The sequence below is a fragment of the Vidua chalybeata genome, chromosome 3, assembly GCF_026979565.1.
Source record: "Vidua chalybeata isolate OUT-0048 chromosome 3, bVidCha1 merged haplotype, whole genome shotgun sequence".
Classification (NCBI taxonomy): domain Eukaryota; kingdom Metazoa; phylum Chordata; class Aves; order Passeriformes; family Viduidae; genus Vidua; species Vidua chalybeata.
In genome coordinates this window covers 77317522-77344047 of record NC_071532.1, presented here as the reverse complement: position 1 = coordinate 77344047, position 26526 = coordinate 77317522, and the positions used below count along the sequence as shown (strand labels likewise).

At 38.4% G+C, this 26526-nt stretch overlaps 1 protein-coding gene across 3 annotated transcripts; it reads right to left on the bottom strand.

Annotated features, from left to right (window-relative positions):
- Window positions 1-71: 71 nt before the first annotated feature.
- On the bottom strand, window positions 72-26526 carry UBE2J1 (ubiquitin conjugating enzyme E2 J1). Of its 3 annotated transcripts, none has more exons than XM_053937859.1 (8): window positions 26343-26526; window positions 17139-17212; window positions 15309-15440; window positions 14667-14751; window positions 13151-13256; window positions 11161-11290; window positions 7331-7462; window positions 72-1288 (listed from the first exon to the last, which is right to left on the bottom strand). In XM_053937859.1, exons 1-8 carry the CDS (start codon window positions 26371-26373, stop codon window positions 1016-1018), a joined length of 963 nt encoding a protein of 320 aa, XP_053793834.1. In that variant the 5' UTR covers window positions 26374-26526; the 3' UTR covers window positions 72-1015. The 3 variants fall into 3 exon arrangements, with proteins under 3 accessions (XP_053793834.1, XP_053793836.1, XP_053793835.1); XM_053937861.1 differs by lacking the exon at window positions 26343-26526 and adding an exon at window positions 26070-26231 and having other exon boundaries at window positions 216-1288; XM_053937860.1 differs by lacking the exon at window positions 26343-26526 and adding an exon at window positions 26076-26231 and having other exon boundaries at window positions 216-1288.

The following is a 26526-nucleotide window of genomic DNA, read 5'->3' as shown; positions in this document are numbered from 1 at the left end:
AACCCTCTTACAAAAATCCAACCAACCAAAGAAACCCTCAGATAAACAAGAAACAAACTGCCGTGCGATACTTGAAACATATCCAAAGACTGGCTTGAAACTTTATTACTAGCAGGATTGTAATAAATACTTCCGTTAAGCATGTTCATCTATAGGAGAATTTAAGTATAATAAGGTTTAAATTTTCTTTAGTAAATAAAACCACATACGAAACATTCAGTTCAACACATTATGTATATTTCTGGTATAATTAAAAGACAACAGCTCTGGGTAAATAATTATATTACATATTTATAACTATTGCAAGAATAGACATGTTTTGCATAATCTTCAAATTTTAAAAACAAGATATACAGTTGAAAGTACTAGAAGAGGACATTCAAATCTTTCAGAAGACTACCCAGTCTTTATTCTGAAAAATAAAAATCAAAATAATGCAAGTCGTTTTCTGGCACCTACTTTCCTCCCACAGTCCTTTCCCCCTTCAACACACATAAAGCAGCATCACAACCAATTTGTGTTTCTCCTCTGGAAATGTGTCACGGCAAATAAAAGTGGTTACAAAACTGTATTCCCTCTAAATTAGGAGTTCACCAGACACAAACACATAGCAGTGTTTCATTTTATAATCCCTTCTTCAATGTCAAATCTTATACTAACTTAGATGGGGTACTTATATGAGCATTTATGCCCCATAAAAAATTGAATCAACCATTTTTTAAAAATCGTCTTTTACTAGTTCATAAATTATTCAGATTTAGTCCCATCCCACATACCTTAATGTTACTATTCCACTGCACTGTTTCTCCATGTATCTAGTGGGCACTCAATTAAAATTCATAGCTTACATGTCCAACTTTGCTTTTCCTACAAGCAATGTATCTGTAGGTACATTAACATTCATAAGGATTGAAGCGTAAATACAAAAAGTAACCTTTGTAAACAGTTCTCATGTCATAGCCAATACAGAACGTTCAGTGAAGCATTCAAGTCACTGTTGTTAGGACAAACAACCTTATAACTCAAACACATACTCGTTAGCCAAACATATCCTGCGAAATATGAGAGCTGCGAGCGCAAAGGTCAGCAGGACAATGAGCACGGTTGACCCCGTGTGGTTGGTGTTGACTCTGGGCTGCTGTGCCCGGTTGAAGTCGGTTGAAGTCGGGGCCCGTCTCTGGCTCTGCTGCTGCGCGCGGCGCTGCCGAGGGCTCATCGAGGTGCTGGTGCTCGACACAGCTGGAGTATGCTCCTGGCCAGCCACTGTACTGCTACTCTGAGTTTCAGGCTAAAAAAGAAAGGTTGAGAGTTGTCAGACAATACAACACGTAAGATCTGCAAGAGATAAAATCATAAGGATTAAAATGTGCTCTTCAGATAACTGTTAATACATGCCACTAATAATTACAGGATGGTTATAGCTGGTTGTTTTTGTCCATACACTATCCTGAGTAGAAGTGTATTTCAAGCTGAAAATCAGCAGTTCTATAGACATGAGAAGGCTGAAGGAAGTCTGTCAAACCATATTTGTGTTAGAGATTTCAAATGTCTTTGTCTAGGATTTGTTTTAACTCTTTGCTGCTCAAGAAACCTTTAACAATTCTCTGGATAGTTGTATCTCTGAGGATTTGCAATGTCACCTATACTGAAGGGGAAACAAGATGGGGAAGCCAAAAGGAGGATGGAGAGAAGTCCAAGAACTGTAATTAAGCAATGCTGCAATGCTTCCTGTGGACAGCTGGGTCCAGAAGTCTGTTCTTATCATCACCACCACCACTGAAAAAACAAAACAAAAATCCTAACCACGAACCACCTGATCCCAGCAGGAGTTCCTGAGCATAGCACATGTGCAAGCACTTACCTACTGTCCTCTACTGGTCAGACTTGGTCTGACATTACAAGTACTAAAAAACACACTTTGGCAAATGATGTTCTGCTCATGAGAATTTTATGCTGAAAAAAACGAGTTTCAATCTTATGAACTAGAAAATATGACATCTGATCTCCCACCAAACTAATCCTGCTTGCAATACTAAAAAGCTCAAACTTCCAACGTTTAATATTAAAAATAGTAGTACAGTGCAGTCAGTCATTAGAAATAAGCATTTTGACAAGGTTCAGTTTAAAAGTGTTTTAAAAAAAAGAAGCTCTGAGAAAAAACTGCAGGCTTTTAAAATTTTTAAGCCTCATTTTCAGTCATCAGAAAATAATATTTTAAAAATATTTTCTGGTATTCCTACTTAAATCAATGTGTAGCTATTTTCCAGAGTTAGCTTTTTCCTCCTTTCCTTCTAAAAGATTATCATTACAGCAGGTAAAACTAAAATTCTTGACATTTTAGATTTTTTTCCAAAGCCTTTTAATGGACACAATACCCATAACCTTAAGCACTGCTTCAGCCATCTACTATACCCATAAAAGATAACCTTTCCACATGACTTAATGGGGAATGCCCTCAACTGCATATCAGGGTTGACAATCCACAAGACAGTGAACAGCACTTGGCCTTGTGACTCTTCTGTGTGTGGACAAAGAATTCAAAATTTCCACCTAGTCAGTGATTTGTCTCACCCAGGGAAGAGGCCTTCCATTCCAACCTCCCCATCATTAGTATTTCCCTCTGTTTACCATTGGCAAGGAAGTACTGATGCAATTACTCGCCACATTTGACAACTTGCCTGTTTACACAGGCGACTTGCCTAAATAAGCTAAGCAGCTTGGGTGGCTTCAAAGAAAAATGCTTTTAAAATATACATTTTATCAGCAGACACAGCCAAGAACATCACAAGCAGCCTGTTGTGATTTCCAGTCCACTGCAGAAGAAAGTAATTCTGCTTCTCACTTGAAAGCTCCTCATGCCAAGGAAAATGAAGACTTGGGTAACCCAAGTCTTTGAAAAATGAAGTTCCTAGACTCATCTACATTCCCATCATCCAGAAGGTGAGAGGGAGAGAAGTGAATTCAGGACACAAGAACTATCAATTCAGTAAGCAATGTTTTTCTTCTTCAAACAGTTTTTAAAGATATAAAAAAGTCTAGAAATATTCCTCATCCTTCATCTTACTAACAAAAGTAACTAGCACTGGCTGTCACACACATCTTCTCCATACTGCAAAACTTAAAAATAAAACAGAAGGGCCCTATTCTGAATAGAACAAGCTGTCATACACTGACATGAACAGATCTGTGACTCAAGAGAAATCTCACTGACAATTTCAAGGGTTTAAGTTATTTTTCTGAGGAAATATAGCAGCAGACCAAAAGCTTCACCCAAAGCTCAGCTAATGCACCACCTTGGGATTCCCAATATAATCAATGGCCAACTATTACCAGACATGCAGAAGAAAGCTAAGAAAGGAGTGATAATGACTCGATATAAATTTGGGTCCAGGTGCTACAGTACCTTAAATAATGAGATAGATAGATAGATAGATAGATAGATAGATAGATAGATGGATGGATGATTTTATTTGTTTGAAGACTTAAGTGTTAAGAATCTCAAAAATGGCAGATGGGCCGCACTATTAAAAAAACAAAATCACAAACATCTTGTCTTCAACTTAATGGCAAGTCTTTAAAATCCTTGTAAGCAAACATGACAAGATTTTTAGACTAACACAACACCTCACATGACACAATTTCCATTGTTTCAGCCAAATAATGGTTTCTGCCAAACCATACTGGAAATGTGGATGAAAGCTTAACAGACTAAAAATAGAAATATTCAATAATAGTTATAGTCACCTTTAGCATCTGATCTTTACAGACATTTAATACACATGTGTCACATTATTACATACTATTTATATTACTACTTGTCATATTATTTCTGAAGCTTCTGAAACTGTCAGGACTGATAGAAAACTTTGCTCCAAGGACATCTGAACAATTATTTGATGAACAAGCTATTTCAGTAAAATACACTTATATTAGAACTAACAGAAACTTGTATTGTCTAAATAATGCAAGTAAGGAAATTTATATCATGTTCAGTCTACTAAAAAACGCATTCATTGCATCCTTTATATCTCCAGGCCATTATTTAAAAAATTTTTATCAGAATACTAGAAGGATTAAATAATTATCCTGGAAAGGATGTTTTAAAAATACAGCAAACTCAGGAACTCAGAACCATATACTGAAGTTACTGAACTTCTGGGTTACTGAAGCCTCTTTCACTTATACTAATGGTCTGGGGAGAGATGCAAAAATCAGGATAGGTGAAATACCTGTTTGTCTGTACAACTTCCAGCTGAAGAACCGCTGAAGTTTGACACAGCATGGTTTAATGGCCAATATGAAAAATGTCTATTTTTTAATGAAAGTTGGGCCAAATACTCTCAATTGTCAGGACATTTAAAATGGTTGCTGTAGTATTACAAATCTAAGACATCACTTAACAGTGATAAAAGGAAACACTTTTTACCAATATTTCAGAACTTATGATTAAAGGTAAGGGCTTTTATAAATCTCATGCATCAGCACATAGCCTCATTTTCTGACAGAAACCTCCTTCATCAGCTTGAAGTGGCTGGCTTCAGTTACACTGTTTATTTTATCACCCCTCATAATGCTTCATCCAGCCACTATTATCAGTGCAGGTCACTACTATAGGATATTGTTTAATAACAGGTGTACTGAGGCTTAATGTATTCCCAGGTTATCAGAAAACAACTTAACTACAGTTTTTACCTTGTTACTTAATAAAGCTCACCAAGCATCAACTTTATTCATTAGCTATAAGCCCCAAGGTGGGACATCTATCCATATCAATACAACAAATGTATTACTACAGATTGGTGGAAGTTCAGACACCCATAATCCATGCAGATTTAGTCTGTGCAATCAGGGGAAGACAGAAATGCAGCCTGCCAGCCTCTGCTGCTGAGTAAACTGCTCTCCAGCCTCCACTAGTGAGTCCCACTGTGATCAGAGTTTTGGTACCAAAATTTAGGTGACCACTGGATCCAAGTCCCACCTGAGTATCTATAATATATTCCTTCAAAAACATTGTTTTGCTCAGATGTGGAAGGATCTCTCCTTAATACTAAGGGCAATTACTTTTATCAAGCCAACTTTCAGCAGCATACCTTGCTTGCACTTTCAACACTCAAACAAGAATAACGTTACCATTACTTTGCCCTGAGTAGACATCAACAGCTACTACAAATAAAATAAAGTATTGTCAGAAGTAGTCTAGTCAGAGGTGTTCTCTGCATTGGGTTCAGACCTCTCAGAAATACTGTGTTGCATAATGCTTAGGTAGCCTATCGTTTTCGTTTTATTTTTATTAATGCTAAAGACTGTTCTCTGCAGTTAGCCCTGTCCCAGAAAGGACATCACTGTGCTGACAAATATATTGCCATTAATACATTTCAAAACTGTTTGGCCTTTCAAGCAACTTAAAGGTAAAAAAAAATCATGGAACAGAGAACTGTTGCTGGAAAGAACAAACTCGACCATGAAGCACTCCCATAGTAAAACACAGTCTACAGATTCCTTCACTTTCACCTAGAGGTGACCCCTTCCTTAGCACCTATATACCATTGTGTCTTTTATGAAGACTGATTACAACTGTTCTAGGAACAGAAGAAAGGTAACATTCTTTTTTTTTTTTTGCATGATTACTTCTAGTATTCACCTTTATATTGTCTAGAAAGACAAAGGGTTCCATGGCTTCAGAGGGAGACACATTAATTTACAGTATCAGAAGGAATGACACAAGTTAATACAAGAACTCAGCATTGGCCCTCAAAGAGAGTAAACCCAGCAAATTTTCTAGATCTAGAAATCTACACATTTGTAGATTAAGTGGCAAACATTTTACCCACAAAGAGAGAATAATATGTTTTGGTGTTGCTCACATCTAACACAACTTAATAAGGCAGAATTAGGTCTTTACACAACAAGAACTCAACAAACGGATTTTACACATACAAGAAACCCAGCTGAGTAGAAAAGATTTGAGGTTTGCATGGGTACTCTTTCACACCTCTAAGCAGATCAAGGTCCAGAGTGCCCTACTTTGTAAAGATTTCTATTACCTTTCACATAAATAAGAACACAAAAATAGCAAGCTCAAATTCCTTAAAACAGGACTGTTTCCTGTTACACATTTCTTTCTTCCACTACTGAATGGCTCCAGATAATTTCTAACACTCAAAATGTGACAGCTCAGAAACACAGGTGATTGATTCAACACAGGTGTTGATTCAAACTAAAACTAACAATCCTGAATATTAGTTCAATTCCCTAAAACATGAACCCGCTTATCATTTACAATTAATCACATATATGAATATTTTTACATACATTTATATGTTTATATGTTTAAAGGTCTCATTTCCCATAGGACTGATCTTCTGAAAATTAAATTAATCATTAATTATTAAATCAGTATAATTGATAAAACTAGTTTTCTTAAAAATGTGATTATTTTTAAAAAAACTCTCTCCTCAAGAAAATGCCAGCAATGCCTTGGTGCATGAGACCTTTCTACTATATTAGCCAAGATTTACAATAAGATGAATATAATAAAATAGTTCATTAAATCTTGAACAATCTGGAAGAATCCTTACTGTGGGGGGCAAGAAAGTTTGCTATTAGCATGTTTATATTTCTACATAGCTTGAAAACATGTTGCAAACAACAACAGATGTCATTGAACTTGTTATAGGTTTTTTAACCAATCTGCAGCCCCATCCTCTCTAAAAAAGGCAGCTTAGCTGGGATTTGCCTGCAATTTATCAGTGAATTTAGATTGCATTTGCAACAGCCGTAACAGCAGCTGCCTTGGCCCACCATCAGACTCAGTCACTTCTGAAACCTTTACGTAAGCCCTACACCTAGCAGTATTAAAATATAAGTGTCGTATTTCAAATGGTAAGAATATTTTAGACTTACTTAAGAGGCTATAAAACCCAAGAAGATAGTATTGATTGGTATTTAAAAGCAACAGGTTATCACTGAAATATTTTTTGCCTCTGGCTAAGAATTCTGTAGAAAAAAACGGTGCTACATTACGCAGATGGCAAATTGTAGTGCTTCAGACACCATGAAGTTTTAATGAACACAATGTAATTAAAGGAAACACTGGGAAGAAGAACTGCTAAAAGAACATTATTTTTGTTTTAAGAGAAGAAAGCGAAAGCAGAGGTTGCTATTTCTAAAAATGATTCAACATACTATTTGCCAACAGATTTTATATAAAAGTATGCAGGAGTTCCAGCATAAATAAGTGAACTACATACTTTAATCAGGACTCAAATCAGCTTAAGAGGACCAATTTCATGTTCAGACTATGCCCAATAAAGCTCAAAGATGGACATACCGTCGCACTTGGTGGATCTGGGAATGCTCTAGCTGCACCATCCTGCTGGGGCTCACGTGAAGCAGCAGAGTGGTTCAGTCCTGATGTGTTTGAGGATCCAGCATCAGATCTCCTGGATGAATTAACCTCTGCCTACAAGAAGCACACATGAACACTTCACAGACAAGATCAAAATTGCTCCAAAACTCTTTGGCTTATTGTGGAATGTGTATTCCATTGTAGAGAATATGAGGCTTACCAAAATGTAATAATCAGGTGTGCCAATTGCATTTCAGTGACACAGCAACAAGTTTAAGAAATTTTCATTCTTTAAAAATAAGACTGCAAATGTGCAAACAATGGTTTAAAAACAAATTTTGTTTGCACATAACAAATATAATGTTCAAAAACAGCACAGATGTAGAAAGCAAAAAATAAAATTCTTTAGAAGTTCCAGGACATTATGCCAGAATTACACAATTTTTAATACTTTTGTTTTGCATGTCCTTAAGACAATGCTGGCCTACTGCTGATACAAGTGAAGTAGCACAGCCTGTTCCTCCACAGGACTAAAGGGCCTCTAGTGAGTGCCAGTGTAAACTGGCTATACTGGTTTCAGGACCAAAGTTGCCTCACAGACAGAGTGGGCATATATGCATGACACTACAGTGGGTAGTACATGCATACCAGTGTGCAGTATTTAAATTTCAACACAGAGCAAAAGAAAAAATTCAAGTCTTGCAATACTGCTTTCATACACATTTACAAAATGTCTACTACGCATTATTTCCCAGAATTTAGGTTTCATTCTTAGGAAATCTGAGACAAGAGATCAGTAGGGACATGTAGAAGAACACAAACTCCAGTATATATGCCAACAGTAATCTCTTGGGAATGGAAAAGGACATACCATCAGTGCTGAACTGAAGTACTTCTAAAATTTACACATGTCAAAAAAAAAGAAGTCTTGACCAGATCAATTTTTATCAGTAAGTCAGTCACCTCCCAAGTCACGTGTCTAGATCCCAACTTATTACAAAGACGACAACTTCAAATCTAGTGACTGTCTTCAAATACAGACATAAGTAGTGGTGGTAGTAGTAGCAGCAAGAAATACAAACAGTGTATTAGAAAACAACCACTTATGGTGATAACAAACTGGTAAGATCACAGTACAATAGTCCTTCATGATACTATTTAGTGTGAGGAAATTAAGTTCTCTGTTTCTTCATATGTACCTCAAAAGAATCCAAAAAATACAGCACCAAAACAATCTGGAGATGGATTTAACACTTAAAAACTTAGAATCTGCTAAGAACACTGCTTTCTCTTTGCACTTGTAATACTAGACAGGAAAAGTTATGATTCAAATATGGATCATCAACAAAACAACACAGAATTATGAAACATTTAGACTGGAATGGAACTTTAGATGTCCCTGTGATGACATGACTCTCTAGAGTCAAGTCCAGACAAGGTTTGAGCATCTCCAATGCTGGAGGTTCCAGAGTCTCTCTGGGTATTCTGCTCCAGCATTTGACAACACTCTTTCTTTCCTATATCCAATCACAAGTTCCCTGGAAACTGTGAGTACTCTTGCTTCTTTCAAGACAAGCTTATTTCATCTTTACTGTTAATCTCTATAAAGCAGTACCAAATGTGCATTTGATTTACTTTAGCTTATAAAAGTACTAAGTCTAGTATCTAGACTCAAGTCAGACTAACATTCAAAAGATGACCAACCTATTTAAACATAATAATGAGGGTGAGCAGAGAATTAATTTTACACAAAATATACCTTGTGATGGCAACATGAAGGTAAACCATACTGTTTTACAGTGATACATATGCTATTAGTAATTTCTTTTTCCTTTCTCCTTCTTTAATCAAAATGGAATTTCTGTTATATAACACCTAAAATGAAGAAAACTATTTGGAAGTCAATATAAAACTGATACAAAATATAATTTACTATTAAAACAGACAGGATCAAAGGTGGCTGCTCACAGAAGCAGGAAAACCGTAATGAGAAGATGAGTTGGGGTTTTTCCCCCCCTCCTGAATTTCGTATTCCTATCTCAATACCACTTTTTTAAGTTACCATCTTGTTTAAAGCTGGAAAGAAACACAATAACCCTGGGATCATCTACACATAGTTCAGGAATCTCTTATTTAAGGAGGAAGCTAATGCAGAGGCTGCTAGTATGTTTGCTAGTAGAGAGGCTCTGTCAGATTATACATTCAATCAGCAATCTGATGTTAAATCTTACCCCATAAATTGACATGAAATGTATCCAAATAATTAAAAACTTCTTTACTTTGCACTAGTAATTCATACTATTAGTTTATTACAAACACATCAATTGAACACCTCCATCTAACAACAAACAGATAGGAAAGTCAAGCAAAGCAGAGAAGCAGGAAGCTTAAAAAAACCTCAACCCCTACATTTTGATTTTAAAAGGGAAGAAAGATGCAACCAGTGGACAGAACTGATTTACCTTATTAAATTAAAAAAAAAAATCTTTAAAAATCCACAATGGATGGTAAAAGGCTGTAGAAACCTAAGGCTTTTTTTTTTTTTTTCCTGACAAGTGCTTGCTCTTAGGAGGTGGTGTCAAGCATATAGATACACGGAAAGCACCTGTATTCTTTAAAGACTGATATCTCTAAGCCTTTAATTTTAAAACTGAAAAAGGTATGAAATATAAGTTATGAGTTCTTTCTCACAAAAGAAAAAGCCAAACAAAACCAAACTTTGGTATTTCTAGAATTTCTTTGAAGATTACCAGTTCTTAAGTAAAAATCAATCCTATAACTTTAAACCCTTATATATTCTAAAAAAGCCAGGAAAAGGCAATCCATTGTTTCTCCAAGTAGCTGAGCTTTAAATCTCTGTCCCTGTTTTTCTCATCTTTGTAAATAAAACATTTGGAGATGTTTTTATTTTAAGTGTTATGGCACAGGAATATGCATGTCCTGCAAAACTGGCAGGAATGCTCAGAAGATAATCTTTACTTTCCTGGCACACACAAAAAAAGTAAAAAGTAGACTTTAGGACACTATTAGAAGAACATAGGAGATAAAAGGGGACATATTGGCAGCCCTGACCTTAGTGAGGATGCGTTCTGCACTAATGCCGCATTGTCACAATGTAACTGTAGTTCCCTGCTCTCATGCACAGTAGTCTTCCTTAGTGGCTGATTTAAGAGTTTAGTGGAAAACCCAGTGAAAAACAACACTGTGCATGCAAGACATGCAATTCTCTAAGGAATGTATTTGTCTAAACAAACCTTGCTTTCACTGAAACACAAGCTAGAGAACACATTTTTCGGTCACAGCAACTTCCATACCAGAGTTCAACTTTCAGTCTCTTCAGATAGTAGCAGAGTACTTCAAAAGAATTTGCAACCATTTTTCAGTAGTACTATGTTTTATTCCTTCCATAAGCCAAAAGGAAAAAAAAATCACAAAGGTAAAAAATTTAGGTTAGCTTTGCCCAAACTTTCATCACACTTTTATGATAAAACTAATTCTGGAGAATTTAATCAAGTTATTAGTGTTGGAAAATGTGGAAGTAAAAGCAACATAGGTAGTTCTTACCACAGTGGTCACCACTAAAACTAAAACTAATCAATCAATGCTTGAGATGCACAACTTATTAACTGGCAAATTTCAAGAGATCCATTCTTATTTTCTCTTTCAGACTATACTGAGAAAACAGGCTTCCACATAGCAACTGATGAAGGTTTTCTGAAATGATGAATGTTTCTGTGATTTACAAGTTTTTTCTCAGTATTTTCTTTTCTATTTCTATATAAGAGAGATAAAAGTTTAAACAGTGACTTTACCTTGAAGCTAATTTGTCTAGCAAGTTCTTTAGCCTCCTTGTCTGCCTGGCTTGACACGCTTCCAGATGTCAGTGGTAAGAGGGCTGTCTTCATAGATGTGCCACAAATTTCACAACAGAAGTCTTGTGACCTGCCCGCAAAAGACATAGCTCAGAATAGCATGTCCTCAGTGTTCCTGTGTGCTTATTTAATAAACTATTTGCAGAACAACCCACAGAAAGACAAGTGGTGGCAAGGCCAGTAGCTTAGAAGTACTTCCCTCTGCCTCAAATCACACTATCTTGAAAAAATATGTTGAGAATTATCTGTATTACTAACACAAATTCTCTCAAGTCATTTAGGAGAGTATTAACATCTGACTTAAATAGCACTATTATTTATACTTTATTAATAATTTCTTACAATTAAAATACTTATATCTGCAGCAAATAAAAATTATAAAGATTTAACTATTATTACAAATGTTATACTGGACCTAGATTGGAGCTTGTACCTCCAATCCAGGAATTTCAACTTCCTGGAAAACATAATCAATCTTCCCACATCATCTCTCTACAGGGCACACTGCAAGTGGCTCTCCAGGCCAGTGAGGAACCACAGAGACTTGGCAGCACAGTATCATGACCAACCTACCCCACTGACTCACTCCCTGTTACTGAATGCTACTGAAAAGAGCCTGGCTCTACCTTTTTTACAACTTCCTTTCAGATAATTGTACACGTGGATATGATCCCCTGAACCTTCTCTTCTCCAGGCTGAACACTCACAGCTCTTTTATTATCTCCATGGATGAAACATGTTCGAGCCCCTCAATCACCTTTGTGGCACTGCACTGAATTTGCTCCAGGATGTCCTTATCTTTCTTGTACTCTGACCTGGTCACAGTCCCACCTGAACCCAGCACTCCTGATGTTTCACCAGTGCTGAGTACTGAAATAGGATCACTTCCCTTGACCTGCTGGCAATGCTCCTCCTCATGCAACCCAGAACACTTCAGCCTTCTTTACTTCAAGAGCACCCTGCTGCCTCAGGATCAGCATGGTGACCACCAGAATCTTCCCTTCCAAGCTCCCTTCTAGTCAGCTAGTCAGCTGATGTTGTTCCTCTCCAGGGGCAGGACTTCTCTCTGACATTCCTCCAGCCCATTGAGGCTCCTCTGGATGGCAGTACAACTTTCTGGTGTATCAGCCACTCCTCCCAGCTTTGTGTCACCAGCAAACTTGCTGAGGGTGCACCCTGTCTCACTATCCAGGTCATTAATGAGACTGAATAGCACTGGCCCCAGAACTGACACCAGGAATACACCAATAGTGACCAGCCTGCAGCTGGATTTTGTGTTGCTTATCACAATCCTTTGAGCCAGGCAGCTCAGCCAGTTCTTAATCTACCTTACTGTCCCCAGCTACCTAGGTTGTACTTCATGACTGAGGATAAGGGAAAGGACACCAAAAGCCACGCTGAAGTCCCTATAAAGAACATCCACTGCCCTCCCTTTGTCCACTAAGCTAATAATTTCATCATAGTCACAAACCTAATCTCAAGTTAACTTCCTAAAGATCATTCAGAAGAAGCTGCTTCAAAATTTTGAAATAATTTAATTATTACTTAAAGACAATTATGCATTATTATTTTTGGTTGTTTTCTCCCCCATTTAACTATCAATTCCATCATACCCACTTTCTCTCCATGCTGCCATTAGTACTGTATTACAATGTTAATTACATCTCCAAGTCTGAATTTCAGACAAACTTCTAATATGGCCACACAATGCTGGAAGGAACAGAGTGCTCTCAAAATACTTTATTTGAGTGCAAGTTCCAAGTTTGCACAATATTCAGAGAAAAAAGTGACTACACACACAAAGCATCAAATTTGTTTTATTTGGAATAAATGCAAGAGAATAGACTGAAGTAGCTTATTTTCTACTCAATGCATTACCCTAAAAGTGAGTGAATGTAAATGTCCCTACAACAACAAACTTAGCACTTACTTCTTTGCAAGAGCTCTTCTTTCTTCTGGTGTGTAATCTAGAGATCCTATTGCTCCTTCACCTTTGGTTGGCATAAATCCAATGATAGCTAGTAAAGCTGTTCTTACTGAAATGGGAAAACAAGAGATATAAACAAGGTGGCAGAAACAACAGTTATGTAATCTCATTCCACACTCGGAAAAGTTGCATTTCTGACTGCAAAACTTCATTCTGCCAAGTTTGAATTTCCTACAAGCAGCAGTGGTTGGGTTTTTTTTTTTTTTGGTACACTGCAAGGCTTTCTTAATTTTGTTTTAACATTATGTTGTAAACAAAGAAAAGGCCACCAGCCAACAGAGAAGAGAAAAATCAACTGTCATAAGAACGTTACATTAAGATGAGGGCTCCAGACTTTAAAAATGATGAAAAAAGGTAAAGCAGAACTAACATATAAAAAGGTGGTTGGGGGGAGAAGGGGAGCAGGAGGAGGAAAAAGATAAGAAGGTTCACAGGGAATTCTTTTTTTTGCTTCTGTTTTCTATTGGACATGAATTCTGCAATTTAGTGTACACATGGTCAGAGTTTTTCTTTTTTGCAAAGTATTGCAGAATTTGTTCCTTTTATGTCATCATAATAGGGGAAGGAGCTCACTTAAAATATTAGTAACTGCTTGTAACAGAATTGTCATCTGAAGCATCTCTTTTGACAACATCTGTACTTGGACTTTGTTTTACAGAAGTAATGATATTTAAGAATTCAAGACACTTTGCTAATAGATTTGGTAAACAAATATCACATCAAAGTAAGTACCACAGAAAAGAGAAAGCATATATACAACTAGTTAGAAACACAGTAATTTCTACTCTTAAAAAATATTAGAGACTTAACAAAAGTTGAAGAGTGGTCTGCTAGAAATCTCCTAAGATCTTACTAATATATTTTAAAAGTGAAACGAATATAGAAATAATGAATAACTGTACTCAGCAAAACTAAAATTACTTGAACATAAGCATATTGCCTTGGATGAACTGTGCCAGCTCTCAATTTCTGTAACAACAGTATTTTTAAAAATAAAGATAGAGATGATTTAGTTATTCTAAACTCAGACGACATTATCTTTCCTCTTGAGTGCTCAGAACCACATCATTAGAATTGAAAACACCCTTCTATTATTATTCAAGCTGGCTCAGTGATCGTGCAAAAACAGGGTAAAGTAACAGGATTTATTTTCATAAGGAAAATTTTAAACAAAACACACAAAGAATATCCTAATTAGTCTGAGAATTCTTAATGCTTATGTATCCAAGTAAAGGAGAGCTTACCATCACCCTTCAGTTTCTCAGCCCTGGCATTTACTTAGTATGATTTCCAAATCATTCAATTTCATTCTTTTATGACCTTACATTTGACAAATTCTCCCCAGTACACCTCAAAATTTGTCTCCTTTTCCACTATAAACATTTTTCATGAGATTTTCTTTAGTTTAAAGAACAAGTTGTTTGACAGGGGTAAGATTTTTCTAGGAATTGTTACTTACTACTCCACGAAGGCTGCCATGTTTCAGGATGGTGCCCTGAGATGCTTAAACAAATTTTCTTCCCCACTTCAAACCTGCCGTTTGCCTTCACAGGAAGGAGGAGGATACAATAAAGCATGCTAGAAGTTAACTCTTCAGTTTTTGTAAAAGTCATAAAAATCACAATCAAAAGAAATCCATACACAAACAATATGTGACAATTATACTACTGCCAACACCACAAAATTGGCATTCAGCTTGCTGAAAACTGAACTCTGTCATCTGAGTCTATTAATGCATGAAGACAACCTTCTACAAAACTATGCACAAAGGAAGGCCTTTGCCTTAAACTACAGGTCTGCCTTCCTACATCTGAGCAATGTATTCAACAGAAACCAAGAGGGCCCATGGAGAGAACAAAAGGCTAGACAATCACATCAGCAATGTGATTGCTCCTGGAGGAAAGAGCATTTATGAGGCATAAAGCTTCATGCAATTAAGAGATTACCAAAATAATCTTGGAAGACTTTGGATCTTCAATTATACTATACTGTGCCACCTTTCTTACAAAAATAACATCATATTAAATGCTAAGAATCTCTCTCTACCTATGATAAAATTGATAACATAAAAAGGAAAAATTAGTAAGGCATGCTTACTTACCGTCAACAAAATAATGCTGGGTGGTTTCATGGGATACTCAGGTGGCAGCACTATTCGCCCATGATAAATCCCTCCATCAAAATCTGAATCTGGAGGGCCTCTAACAGTGAAGTGCCATTCAAAAAGATTATCCTAAAATTGCCCCCATCAATGGAAGAAGGGGGAAAAAAGAAAAGTGTTCATCAGAGAAATAGACAACTCAATGCCATTTTCTTGAACAGGACAGGCTGAAGAAACAGTACACAGGCAAAAGTTTTAAGAAGCCAAAATCAAATGGAGAATTAAGAGAAAGCAGCACTAAGGATAAAGCATTGTAGGCTTCTCGTAATTTTCTTGCGCAATAATTTGCCAAAACCCTCTAATTCATTATCCAAATTCTTTATGCTAGCAGTATAAATTATGACACGAGTTTTTTCTACCCAACAGATGGAAAACTGAGTCAATTAAGAGTAAGATCCAAAATCTTTAGATCTTTGCCTCAGTGAACAATAATTTCTGGAGAACCAAGGGGAAACCTACACCAAGAAAGAACACTAATGACAGCCTTCCCAAAGCTTCTACTGTGCCCAGGTCAACACAGGGATTTGACTCACACTGCAGAGAACTCCTATTCTCCCTCCTCCACTAACAATTTTGAAACAAGTACTGTGCCTTATTGCACAACTTCGAAAGGTACACTTTGAAATCTACAGTTTTTTCATCATTGGACTTATAAATAACTTGTCTTTAAACATTATTTCTTTGGGGTTTTGAGCTGGGATTTGTGTATCAGAACTTGTGCTGCCAACAACTTCCTCAATATTTACAAGCAGAACAACTCCTACTGTTAGGACAGGAGCCCAAATGAGGCTTGCTGTCAGTGAATGAGATCCCTCAGCTAATGCTAAACACTGATATTACAGCACTGGGGTGGCCCACCTAGTTGCAGTTTTTCAAATATAGGAGATAACTGTCAAGATTTCCAGCATTTCCTTTCATCTGCCACTGTTCTCTTGCCAGTGAGACACTGTTCTAATCCAGAAATAAGACCTTCAGGTAGATTACAAATAATAGCAAGAATTAAACCTCTCATTTTACCACAGGAAGGAGAAGCAAGCTACAGATGAAAACCAGGAGACAATAAGGAATATTTTATCGCACCCAGGAACATGCATTATTATGTGAGCATGTCAAGCATGTTACTTATTTCTGCAAACAGCTAAAAATCAAACCTCCCAACCAAATACCACAGAACACTGGTTTTTTTTAATTAACCAAGTTGAGTCAACAGGGATTTCTGTTTAAGCTTCTAACCACCAGAACTTCATTGTCCTCTCAGCCCAAAAACTTAACCGGGTGTTTAGACAAGAAGCTACTCCTTAAGTGAAATCCACCTCTCTTAGAGTGCATCCAGAATTGTATACATTTGTGTTTTTCACAGGTTTTCTTAAATGCAAAACAGCAATCCTCAGAGATCACCTTAGGTTAAGTGCTTCAGTGAACAACTCAACAACTGCGCCAGATGTCAGGTTTGGGTACAAAAAGTTTGATTTAAATATTAAGTATTTCCATAGTCTTGAGAAGGTGATGGGGGAATAAAAACACCCATGCTATAAAACTACTCAGGTGCAATGTAAAACTGTTATTAAGTACTTTCACCAATACCCTGAATGACAAGACTATTGAAGTTGAATTCTGCTGCCGATTTCCATCACAGGGGAAAAAAATTGGTTTGCTATCATTTAAATATGTACATTTTAAATACATATGCATTTTAGAGAAGTATATATTAAGAGTATATATTAATAAAACTGCCTAATTACAAGCTCTTGCAAACATAGAGAAACAAACCTCCAAAGGCTGTGCATGATAATGATCTGTAGGATCCTTCAGTTCTGCAGCCTCTTTCATCAAACGTTTGACAGCTGAAAAAAAAAGAAAGCATAAGACATGAAAATGAAGAAAATAACTTAATATGCATTGCATAGAAAAATGCATAAAACATTTCTTGAAGAACTCTTTTCAGCTAACTAATCTTCTCTAGCAGATTCCAGCTTCTTCACTGGAGTTCATAATTCAAGACACTATATAATTACTTATGATGAATAAACTTTAAATGCATTATACAAGCATAAAGTTATGAAAAATATGTGCACGGTCACAGTTTCTCAACACTGAACATTAGGACTAAAGTAGTTTTACATTAGTAATTGCACCAGACAGGAGGAAAAACATACGTATCATTAACAAGGTTTCAGACTACAAGATTTACAAGGCTAACAACCTCAATATTTTATGATACAGGACATCATGTGCATCTTTAGCAACTGCTGAAAAGCTTTATCCTGACACCTCCCATGACAATTACATGACTACTCCTTTAGTTGATCAAAAGGAGGTCACAGTAATACTTGAGAGAAATCAACACATCACCAGTAAGAGGAGATGAAGTTTTATAATAGATTTGAAATACTTGAATATGCCCAGCCTGAAAAATTTACCCAGGGCTTCTGCAGTTGGAACCTGCCACTCAGTGTGACACCCAGGTATTCTTCTATCATGACTTCAGGATACTCATTAGTAACCTTCTCCAACCTTCCACTTCAGAAATACCAGCATCCATCTGTATTTTCTGCATCTCCTTCTTGTGCCCTCTTTTGCAAGCTCTGTTACATCACTTATACTTCTGGTGCCCTCATGTGCACCATACATTAATAAAAAACTCTGTCCTCCCCACAGAGGAATTTTCCTTCCAATCTACTGTGAAAAGTCCTTCTCCTTCTTCACACTTTTGGACAGCTATAAACAATGGCTCAAAGTTTGAGAATTTCACTTCTTACAACCCAAACAGAAAACCAATTATGTGGAAATCTTGCTGCTGCCAGTTACCTCAGTTATGCTGCTGCCACAGGGAGGTGTCAATTAAACACCCAACAGATCACACCAGGTCACGTCACAGCTAGCAGCATTCAAGCTCTGCTGAGTAACAGTTTGTCTCTTTCATCTTTATTAAGGTTTACAAGTTCATTAGAGAGGAATATAAGAAAACCAGTCTGGACCAGAAAAGGCTTTGGACTCAGCATTGCTTCACAGCCAGCAAGGCTGGACACTTGCCTTTAGAGGAAGAGTTGCATGCACCAGGATGAGCTAATTCAGGAGTGAACACACCACAAAGCAAAATGGTGACCATGAGAAAACTGAGACTGTACGTAACAAATCCTAATAAAGACAGAGGAGTCATGGACAAGGCAGACAGCTGTTACTGAGATTTCCCAGCTGAGAGACCAGGACAGAAAAGAAATACATTCCCCCATAAAAGTATCATGTGGAGTCACCCATGTTCACCGAGGGAAAGCTATTAGAGCATAATACTATGAAATGGTATTGTGAAACAGCAAAATCTAATTTAGCTCTCGAATATCATAGAGATAATTTGCTTATAAGAAGTTTTCAGTATTAAGCAAGGACATCTTAAAAATCTATCAGGTGACCTAACTTCACCCTTCCAGTACCTGAAGAGAGCCTACAAGAAAGATGGGAGAAGGATTTTTTTAAGAGCATGTAGCAACAAGATGGCTTCAAACTGAAAGAGAGTAGATTTAGATTATATATTAGGAAGAATTTATTTCCTGTGAGGATGGTAAGGTGCTGGAACAAGTTATCCAGTGAAGTTGTGGATGCCCCATCCCTGGAAGTGTTCCAGGCCAGGTTGGACGGAGCTCTGAGCAACTTGGTCTAGAGAAAAGTGTCCCTGCCCACGGCACGGGGGTTGGAAGTAGGTGATCTTTAAGGTGCCTTCCAACCCAAGCCTTTCTATTATTCCATTATTCTAAGCAGCACATGTGTATGCAGAAAGGCTGAGAGCTGGGGTTGTTCAGCCTGGAGAAAAGGCTCTGGGGAAGTTTTACTGTGACCTTTCAATACCTAGAAGATGCTTTTAAGAAAGAAGTAACTTCTTACCACAGCCTGTAGTGACAAGACAAGAGGGAATGGTTTTAAACTGAGAGAGTAAGTTTAGACTGGACATATAGAAGGAATTCTCTACCATGAGGGCAATGAGACATTGGAACAAGTTGCCCAGAGAAGTTGTGGAGGCCTCATCCCTGGAAGCCTTGAAGGTCAAGTTGGACAGAGCTTTGAGCTGTTATCTAGCAGAAGGTGTCCCTGAATAAGGCAGGGAGGATGAACTAGATTACCTTTGAAGATCCCTGCCAACCCAAACTATTTTGTGTTTCTCTTCCCACATTGCTGAAAAATACCAGCTGAGAGGCTGCAAGGAAAAGCCTGGAGCGGTAAAGGTTCATTCTGAGAACGTGTGATCCAGTGAAGAAAGCACAAAATTTGTTTCTTCTTTAAGCACTGCCACAGTATTCATGAAACAGTTCTTCCTTTGGCTACCAAAAACTGCGGTGGAAGAAACAAGCATAATTCACAAAGTCTGCCTGCAATAAGGCATGGTATTTCAACCCACTTAAGTCATACTGAGTCACTGAGTAAACATTTGGCAATGGCAATTCTGAAAAATCAGAACAGTTTGGACCTATTTGAAATAAAGAATCACAGACTGTCAATAAAGTCAAAGAGTATCGCTAGTTCAGCCGAAAAAAAAGAAAAGTCAAGACACTGAATTTGTCTAAGGTTTTAGAGACAAAATAATCAAGTTATTTTTTAATGTGACATAACCATCAGCGTGAAAAATAACCACACTTGCACAGATACGCTCAGTAACACTTTATCAATGTTCATCAAAATTAAATGCTGGGGAAATTAAGCTTCTGGACTAGAGATTACAGGAGAGTTCCCACCAACAAGCAGGAGGTGTGGGAGCTCTCTACTGCTCTGTGGAGGAAAGACAGAATACTACAGGTCAGAGCCTGTGCCTGACAATCTGCCTCTTGTGTTACACTGAACAAAATTTTCTGAAAAGCAAAGTATGGATATTAAAAATCTGAGAATCAAGTTTAAAGCCACCAGCTTGCTTTAGGATTGAGTGGTGGTAGAATAACAATTAATGAGGAAAATTTGTACAATAAATACATATGTGATTCATAGATTTATTTCTGCCAAAAACCATGCCCAGTCAAATTCCACTTTCATCATCCTTTACTTCAAGCTACCCTGAAACTTCTGTTCACACAATTGCTTCTTTTGAATATATCTGCAGGTGACATTCAAGTACTCCTGCTATGTACCCAACCAGACAAGTCTGTACCTAATGGCTGGGGCAACCTTCTGGACACAGGAAACACAAGTGATCACTCTTTGTAACCATCAGTGAAACTGCTTAAAGCGATGACAGCATTTGAACATCGGTGCTGTTTTCTTAGTAATCATTATGTCTTTAAAAAAAAAAAAAAAAAAAAAAAAAAAAAAAAAAACCCAAAAAAAAACCCCAAGTGGTTGTGCATGACAGTATCTTCCTCAAATGTACAGCAACCTTTTCATTCTGAAATGGATTCTCAAACTTCAGTTTGAAATTTCAGTTCCACTGTTTGAAGAAGAAAGTACATAATGTACAGATAAATAATGGAATCCAGAATAGCTGGCATAAAGCTAGAGATCTCTCAATCTTTCAAGATGACTTATCTAAGCTGGGAAAAGAAGAATAAAACAACCTGACAGCTTTTACTGCTTTGGCAAATGTTTCCTACCTTTTTATTTATGGCTGCCATTATTTTTTTTCACTTTAAACAAGATTTAGAGGTCTACTCAGAAGAAGTAGTAACTTTTTCCCTATGGCTCTGCTAACCAAAACAGTACAAGGAAGGATGCAATTTATTTATTGAATACAGGTTTTCCAGTGAAAGTAAAACTCCCATAAAACCCTTCATCTCAGAGAAACTTATATAACTACTCAATCCACTTAAGTGATTAGTAAAACACCAGTCATCTTTGTTATGTGTTTATTTATTAATGAGGCTACTACCTACAATTAGGAAAAGTATTATACAACAATAATAGAAAAAAAATTAAAAATGAAATCACATCAACAGTTTGAGACAAGCATCAAGTCCCTTGAACTACATGGATGTGTAATGGATGACATTTTGGGAGGGTCTTCTTAAATCCAGCTGTCTTTGTTTTCTTCCCCCCTCCACTCTATACCCAACCACTGAGCCAAGAGTGCCTGACCCACAGCTGGTGTAACCATCAAGTGACTTCAGAGGTCACAGTGCAGAACTGTCACCTGCTGAATCACCAGTCCCCACAGCAGCCCAAAGCACCTGGGAACCAAACTGCATTGGCATTTAAAAGAAAATCTCATTTACTAAAGGTAATGTTTAAATTTCTTGTCCGGGGGAAAACAACAGCGAATCACACTCTCAGTAGCTCTACTGCACATCATTTAAAAACCCATCAGGATTAAGTTTATGTGTAAAGTACCTAGGATTTCTCGTAAAATGACAGGACTTGATGAGCTTTGACATTATAAGTAAAAAATCCCATTTTAAGTGATGTGGTCACTGACACATGTAAGAAAACATATTTAAAACAAAGAGTCACAGTAGCTCTTTGATATGGAAAATGGTATTTTTTCAATGGTATTTTTTGCTGTACTCTGTAGAGAATGGTTTATTAAATCTAAACATACAGCAACTCTAACAAGTTCACAGCAACCTGCACAGTGTCACTAGGAGCTGTGTGTCACCTTGTGGATGTGATTCTCCTGGACAGCTTAGAATCTGTGAATGATGTGTGATCATTTGTGAACTAAAAATAATAGAAATAAATCCAAAACAGCTCTGAACCTACGACAGCTACTAGGAAAAACATTAACTCCATTCCAGCCAAACCAGGACATTCCTCTGGCAGTTCCTTTGACTTCTGCTACAAAACAAATGTAAACACCATTTGCCAAGAAACAGGCCAGCTGTTTTCCATCCTCAGGGTCTCAGATACGTCCCTTCTCAAGACCCAAAAGCCTCCTGAATAGCTGCTTTACATCTTCACAGCCTCACGTACATTCTTTCACATGATCAACAAGTCTCCTGTACTCATATAAAGTATTAACAACTATTAAAAAAACACAAAAAGTTTTAATTAGTCTTGTCTTGCTTTCCTCTCGCCCTAACAACCAGACTTTAGTCTTCATTTTCCTGAGGGCAACAGGAAGTACAGTACTCTTCTTGTAGTTGCAATTGAAAACAACTGTTTAGTCAACGCAAAGGGAGTAAAACTTACAAAATCCAAGGTCCTTGTTGAACACGCTAAGATCAAACAATGAATAAATTTCTAACATGTGTTCAACATTTTAATTGTAAACAATCTATCCTTAATTCATACACAGAAGCTACTAAGCAGCACAACAGCTACTGGCTATTTCCTATTAGCCCTGTTTAGTTAACAAAGAACTGATGCATGCTTGTTGGCATGGATCACTTACTTGTACAAAATATGCAGTGGAGAAAGAAGCACAGTTTTTAGGAAAAACAGCAATCATATTGAAGATGACAGCTAAGAGGATCACAATCTCAGCATTGTTATGTTCCCTATGCCTTCAAGATCCCAAAGCAGCGCCCCTGGGCAACAAATGCAGGACAGCATGCCAAGACTCCTTCCATGTGCTCTCTCTAGTGCTCCACGGCACTCAGTAATCAAATTCTTGATGAGGTGGTCTGCTGAAAGCAAAACAAACTCTGCCCACCAAAAAACTAAAAAGCATGTTTTTTGTGGGCTCTGTGTGAGGCACTGTAAGTAGGTGTTCATAATTCTTCAAGTGTCTGTGCTAATACCCACTCAGACGCCTGGTCACAGCCTACACAAAAGCGAGACATTGTCACTACAAGAGCAGTGACTACAAGATTCCGTGTCTGATCTTACAGCAGGCTAAGGGTCACAGCTCTTGGGGAAAAAGAAAAAAGTAAATAGATTACTCCAAGTAGCTGTCTTATAAATTTCAGAAAATTAGGGATGTTCCTGAGGCATGAAGAGGATGAAGTCTGTACTTTAGTCAGCTGAGCTTTAATATTGATGGGAGAGGTTTATCAGCCATGTGGTAGCAGGCTGATATACATTGACTAATCCATTTTGAAATCCTAAGACCGAAAATAGCTTGCCCTTTTATAACTGCCAAAAATACACACAAAAATATGAAGCAACAGCTTACAAGGCTTTGCCTCATTGAAGCAATACAAAGAAACCTGAAGTGTGAAGTGTGAAACTTCATCCCTTCCAAAATTAACTGTCTTTTTGGGAAGAAAGAAAAAAGAAATTCAAGGTCATAAGCAGTGTGAGAAGGGAGCATCAGGTGAAAGCCCCTATGGCTCCTTGCTCTTACAGAGGGCAAGTGACAGGGGCCTCTTGGCATCCCAGACCTGCACTGGCCATGGCCTGTACCTATGGCAAACTGAAACGGGCCAGAGCTGCGTTGCCTCTCATCAACAGAGTCATGGTGTGCAGGGGAACAACTTGCTTTGTGTTGTGGGGAGTTACCATCTTTGGATGAGCTAATTGGCTGTAAAAACAGCCAAAGGAAGAAGATGAACACATTGCCTAGGAGCAATCAGCAGCAGGACAAAGATGTGTAGCAATATTGCTCTTTTGTGGTCTGCTTGAGAGCACACAGAAAGTACAGCAATGAAGAACCTAACTGATCCCCACTCATCAATCTGGCCTAGCACATTCACAGAAGAGGGATCCAGGTATTAACCACAGATGAACTTCAGCTCCTTCACAACTCTATAACAGAATTTGGCTTAAAATAAAGATCAATAAGGCACATGTTTCTTTTAACAATATTTTCCTATTTAAAATGTATTTTCATCTACAACATTACATTAAAGCAACTTATACTAAAAGAGTTAGTAGAATTTGCCCTTTTAAAATCAATTGAGCAGACAAAGTCACCGTTTGCAGTTTGCTCAACTCCAAAAGTAGATTTCAACAGTAGAAGCATGTTGTACAGGTACAAAATGATTACTTTTTCCACTCTGTCTCAAGATAGCATGTTCCAAATCCCTAAAGCTGACCTAAAGGTTAGCAGCTTGGTTCTTCCGCTATTAAAGGCAAAGCAACAGCAACAGGCACAAGGACAGCCACTTGTTCTAAAGCCCTAGAGGGCTCAGTTACCAAAGTAATCCCTCCAGTCCACACATGACACAACCCCTTGAAATAGAAAATAAATTTTCATTTATTTTAGTGCCTTTACATTAATTGAAACCACCTTAGTATTAGAATATTCTGCAGTTCCATTGTTAACCTTCAGTCAAATGGCAAGAGTAAGATACCACCACTAAAGTGCACAGGTAACTGGAACAAGATAGGAATTTGTAAAACACACAGAAATATTAAATAATTGCATACGCTCATCTATCAGGTTAGCAACTGAAGTGCCAGACTACAAGCAATGGCTATACATAATTACTGTCAATTCATTTTAATGTGCAACTGTTAAAGAAACAATATTTATTTAAAATATTTGTTTATATTTATTCAACACCTTTTTGCCCATCTGTTCAGTGAACGATTTCACACATATTGACTATTGAAATCAATGTTTTAAATCATTATAGAAATTTTAAAAGTTATTTATATAATTTACAAACTTTCACTATCTATATGGAAATAAATAGTTTAATAAATTAATATGTAACCAAACATGCTTAATTTGGAGAAATAATATTAAGCCATTGCATGAATTATTTATCTTTGCCACACAAAGTTCATTTTGCTATGGAACAGCTGGTTCCAGCTGGTTTTCAGCACCAACAGGTGCTGAAAATCAATTCCAGTAAAGGTAATTTTCTCTTGAATAAAGGGAACAACATTTCTAAATTAAGCCACAAATATTTGTCCTCTCCACCCAGATCCCAGGTGCTTGTCATACAGCACACCACCACTGTTTCCCATGACGTGGCAAACCACAACCAGTGAGCATGTTTGTGTGGCCTTCTAAATTCACATATGCCACACATTCTGCATATCTCCCTGAAAAAAGTATTCTTTCCTGATATTTTAAATGACAACAAGTTCATAATTTGCTTAGTGATCCTTCTTATCTTTCCGTTATGCAACTTGGGCGTGAGGCTAAGGGACGTAATTTAACAATAGACACATCATCCGCATGAGGTATGTTTGTAAACAAGCGTGTCACTGACATTTGTAAGGTACAAAGTCATCATAACATTCGGTTTCTCCCCACCTCCCACGCTGGTAACAGGACGCTATGATTAAAAAATAAAGCTACTATTCATCACAGTAACACGAAGCTGATAATGCCTATTTCTCAACACTGGGTCGGGGAAAGCGGGGGCAGGACAGCAACCCACACACAAACCCTGCCAGCCCTTACAAGCTGCGGAAGAGGTTTTGCTTCGGCAGGGTCAGTCAGGCCCCCGGCTGTGCCAGCAGCTCCCAGGAGGTGAAGCCCTGGCTTCAGAGGCCGCTGCTCCAACACAGCCATGGCCCGTCCACCGTGTGCTTCCTAGGGACCAAAACCTTCCCTTCTAGCGCTGTTTTCTCCACATCTCTAGAGGCGTCTCTCTCACTTCAAGGATTCCAAAGAAAGCCCAGGAGTTACAGCCATGAATTTTAACATGCAAACATGTCAAACCAAACATGTGAACAAACACAGACACGCCAAGTACACAGAGCCTGTACAGCAACACTTCTGCAAAACAAACTGACGCCACACGGGCCAAGTTAGCCTTGGCAAGCCGTCCCCTCACACGCACCTATTCAGAGAGCAGGCGATGCCCGGGGGAACAGGGCACGGCCACCTGACTAAACGTTCAAAGGTGGTTTCCACGAACCACCAAAATGCGTGGGTACACAGACACGTACACAGACCTGGCGGTCAGGGTGTTTTGAACCGAATTACAGCTCCGAGGAAGGTTGCAACGCCGTCGCACTGCGAAGGCGAACGGAACCCGGCCGGCCTCCGCCTGAACGCCGCCACCGCCCCGGCGCAGGGAACCCACCGCCACCGCCGCGGCCCCCGGCCCTCCTCCCCGCCGCGGCCCCGGCCCCGGCCCTCCGCGACCAGCGGCAGCCCCGAGGCGGGCTCGCCCGCCCGCAGCGGCCCGGGCAGCCCCTAAAGGCGCGGCCGCCGCCTACCCGGGCTCTTGAGGTTGTACCGGGCCTCCATGGCAGCGGGCACCGCTCGCTCCCTCCGCGGCGACTCTGGCGGCGGGGGCAGGGGGCGGAGGAGGAAGGCCGGCCCCGGCCCGGCCCGGCCCGCCTCGCCTCGGGACACTCCCCTGACGTGGCAGCGGCGGCGACAGCCCCGCCGTGACCGCGG

What these genes read in the sequence shown, in the direction of transcription:
- UBE2J1 (XM_053937859.1), bottom strand. Translation starts at nt 26,373, where the DNA reads ATGGAGGCCCGGTACAACCTCAAGAGCCCGG. An exon ending in CCAGCATTATTTTGTTGACG is followed by an intron (nt 14,752 to 15,308) that starts GTAAGTAAGCAT and finishes CTTCCTGTGAAG; the next exon opens with GCAAACGGCAGGTTTGAAGT. An exon ending in AGAAGAGCTCTTGCAAAGAA is followed by an intron (nt 11,291 to 13,150) that starts GTAAGTGCTAAG and finishes TTTTGCGGGCAG; the next exon opens with GTCACAAGACTTCTGTTGTG.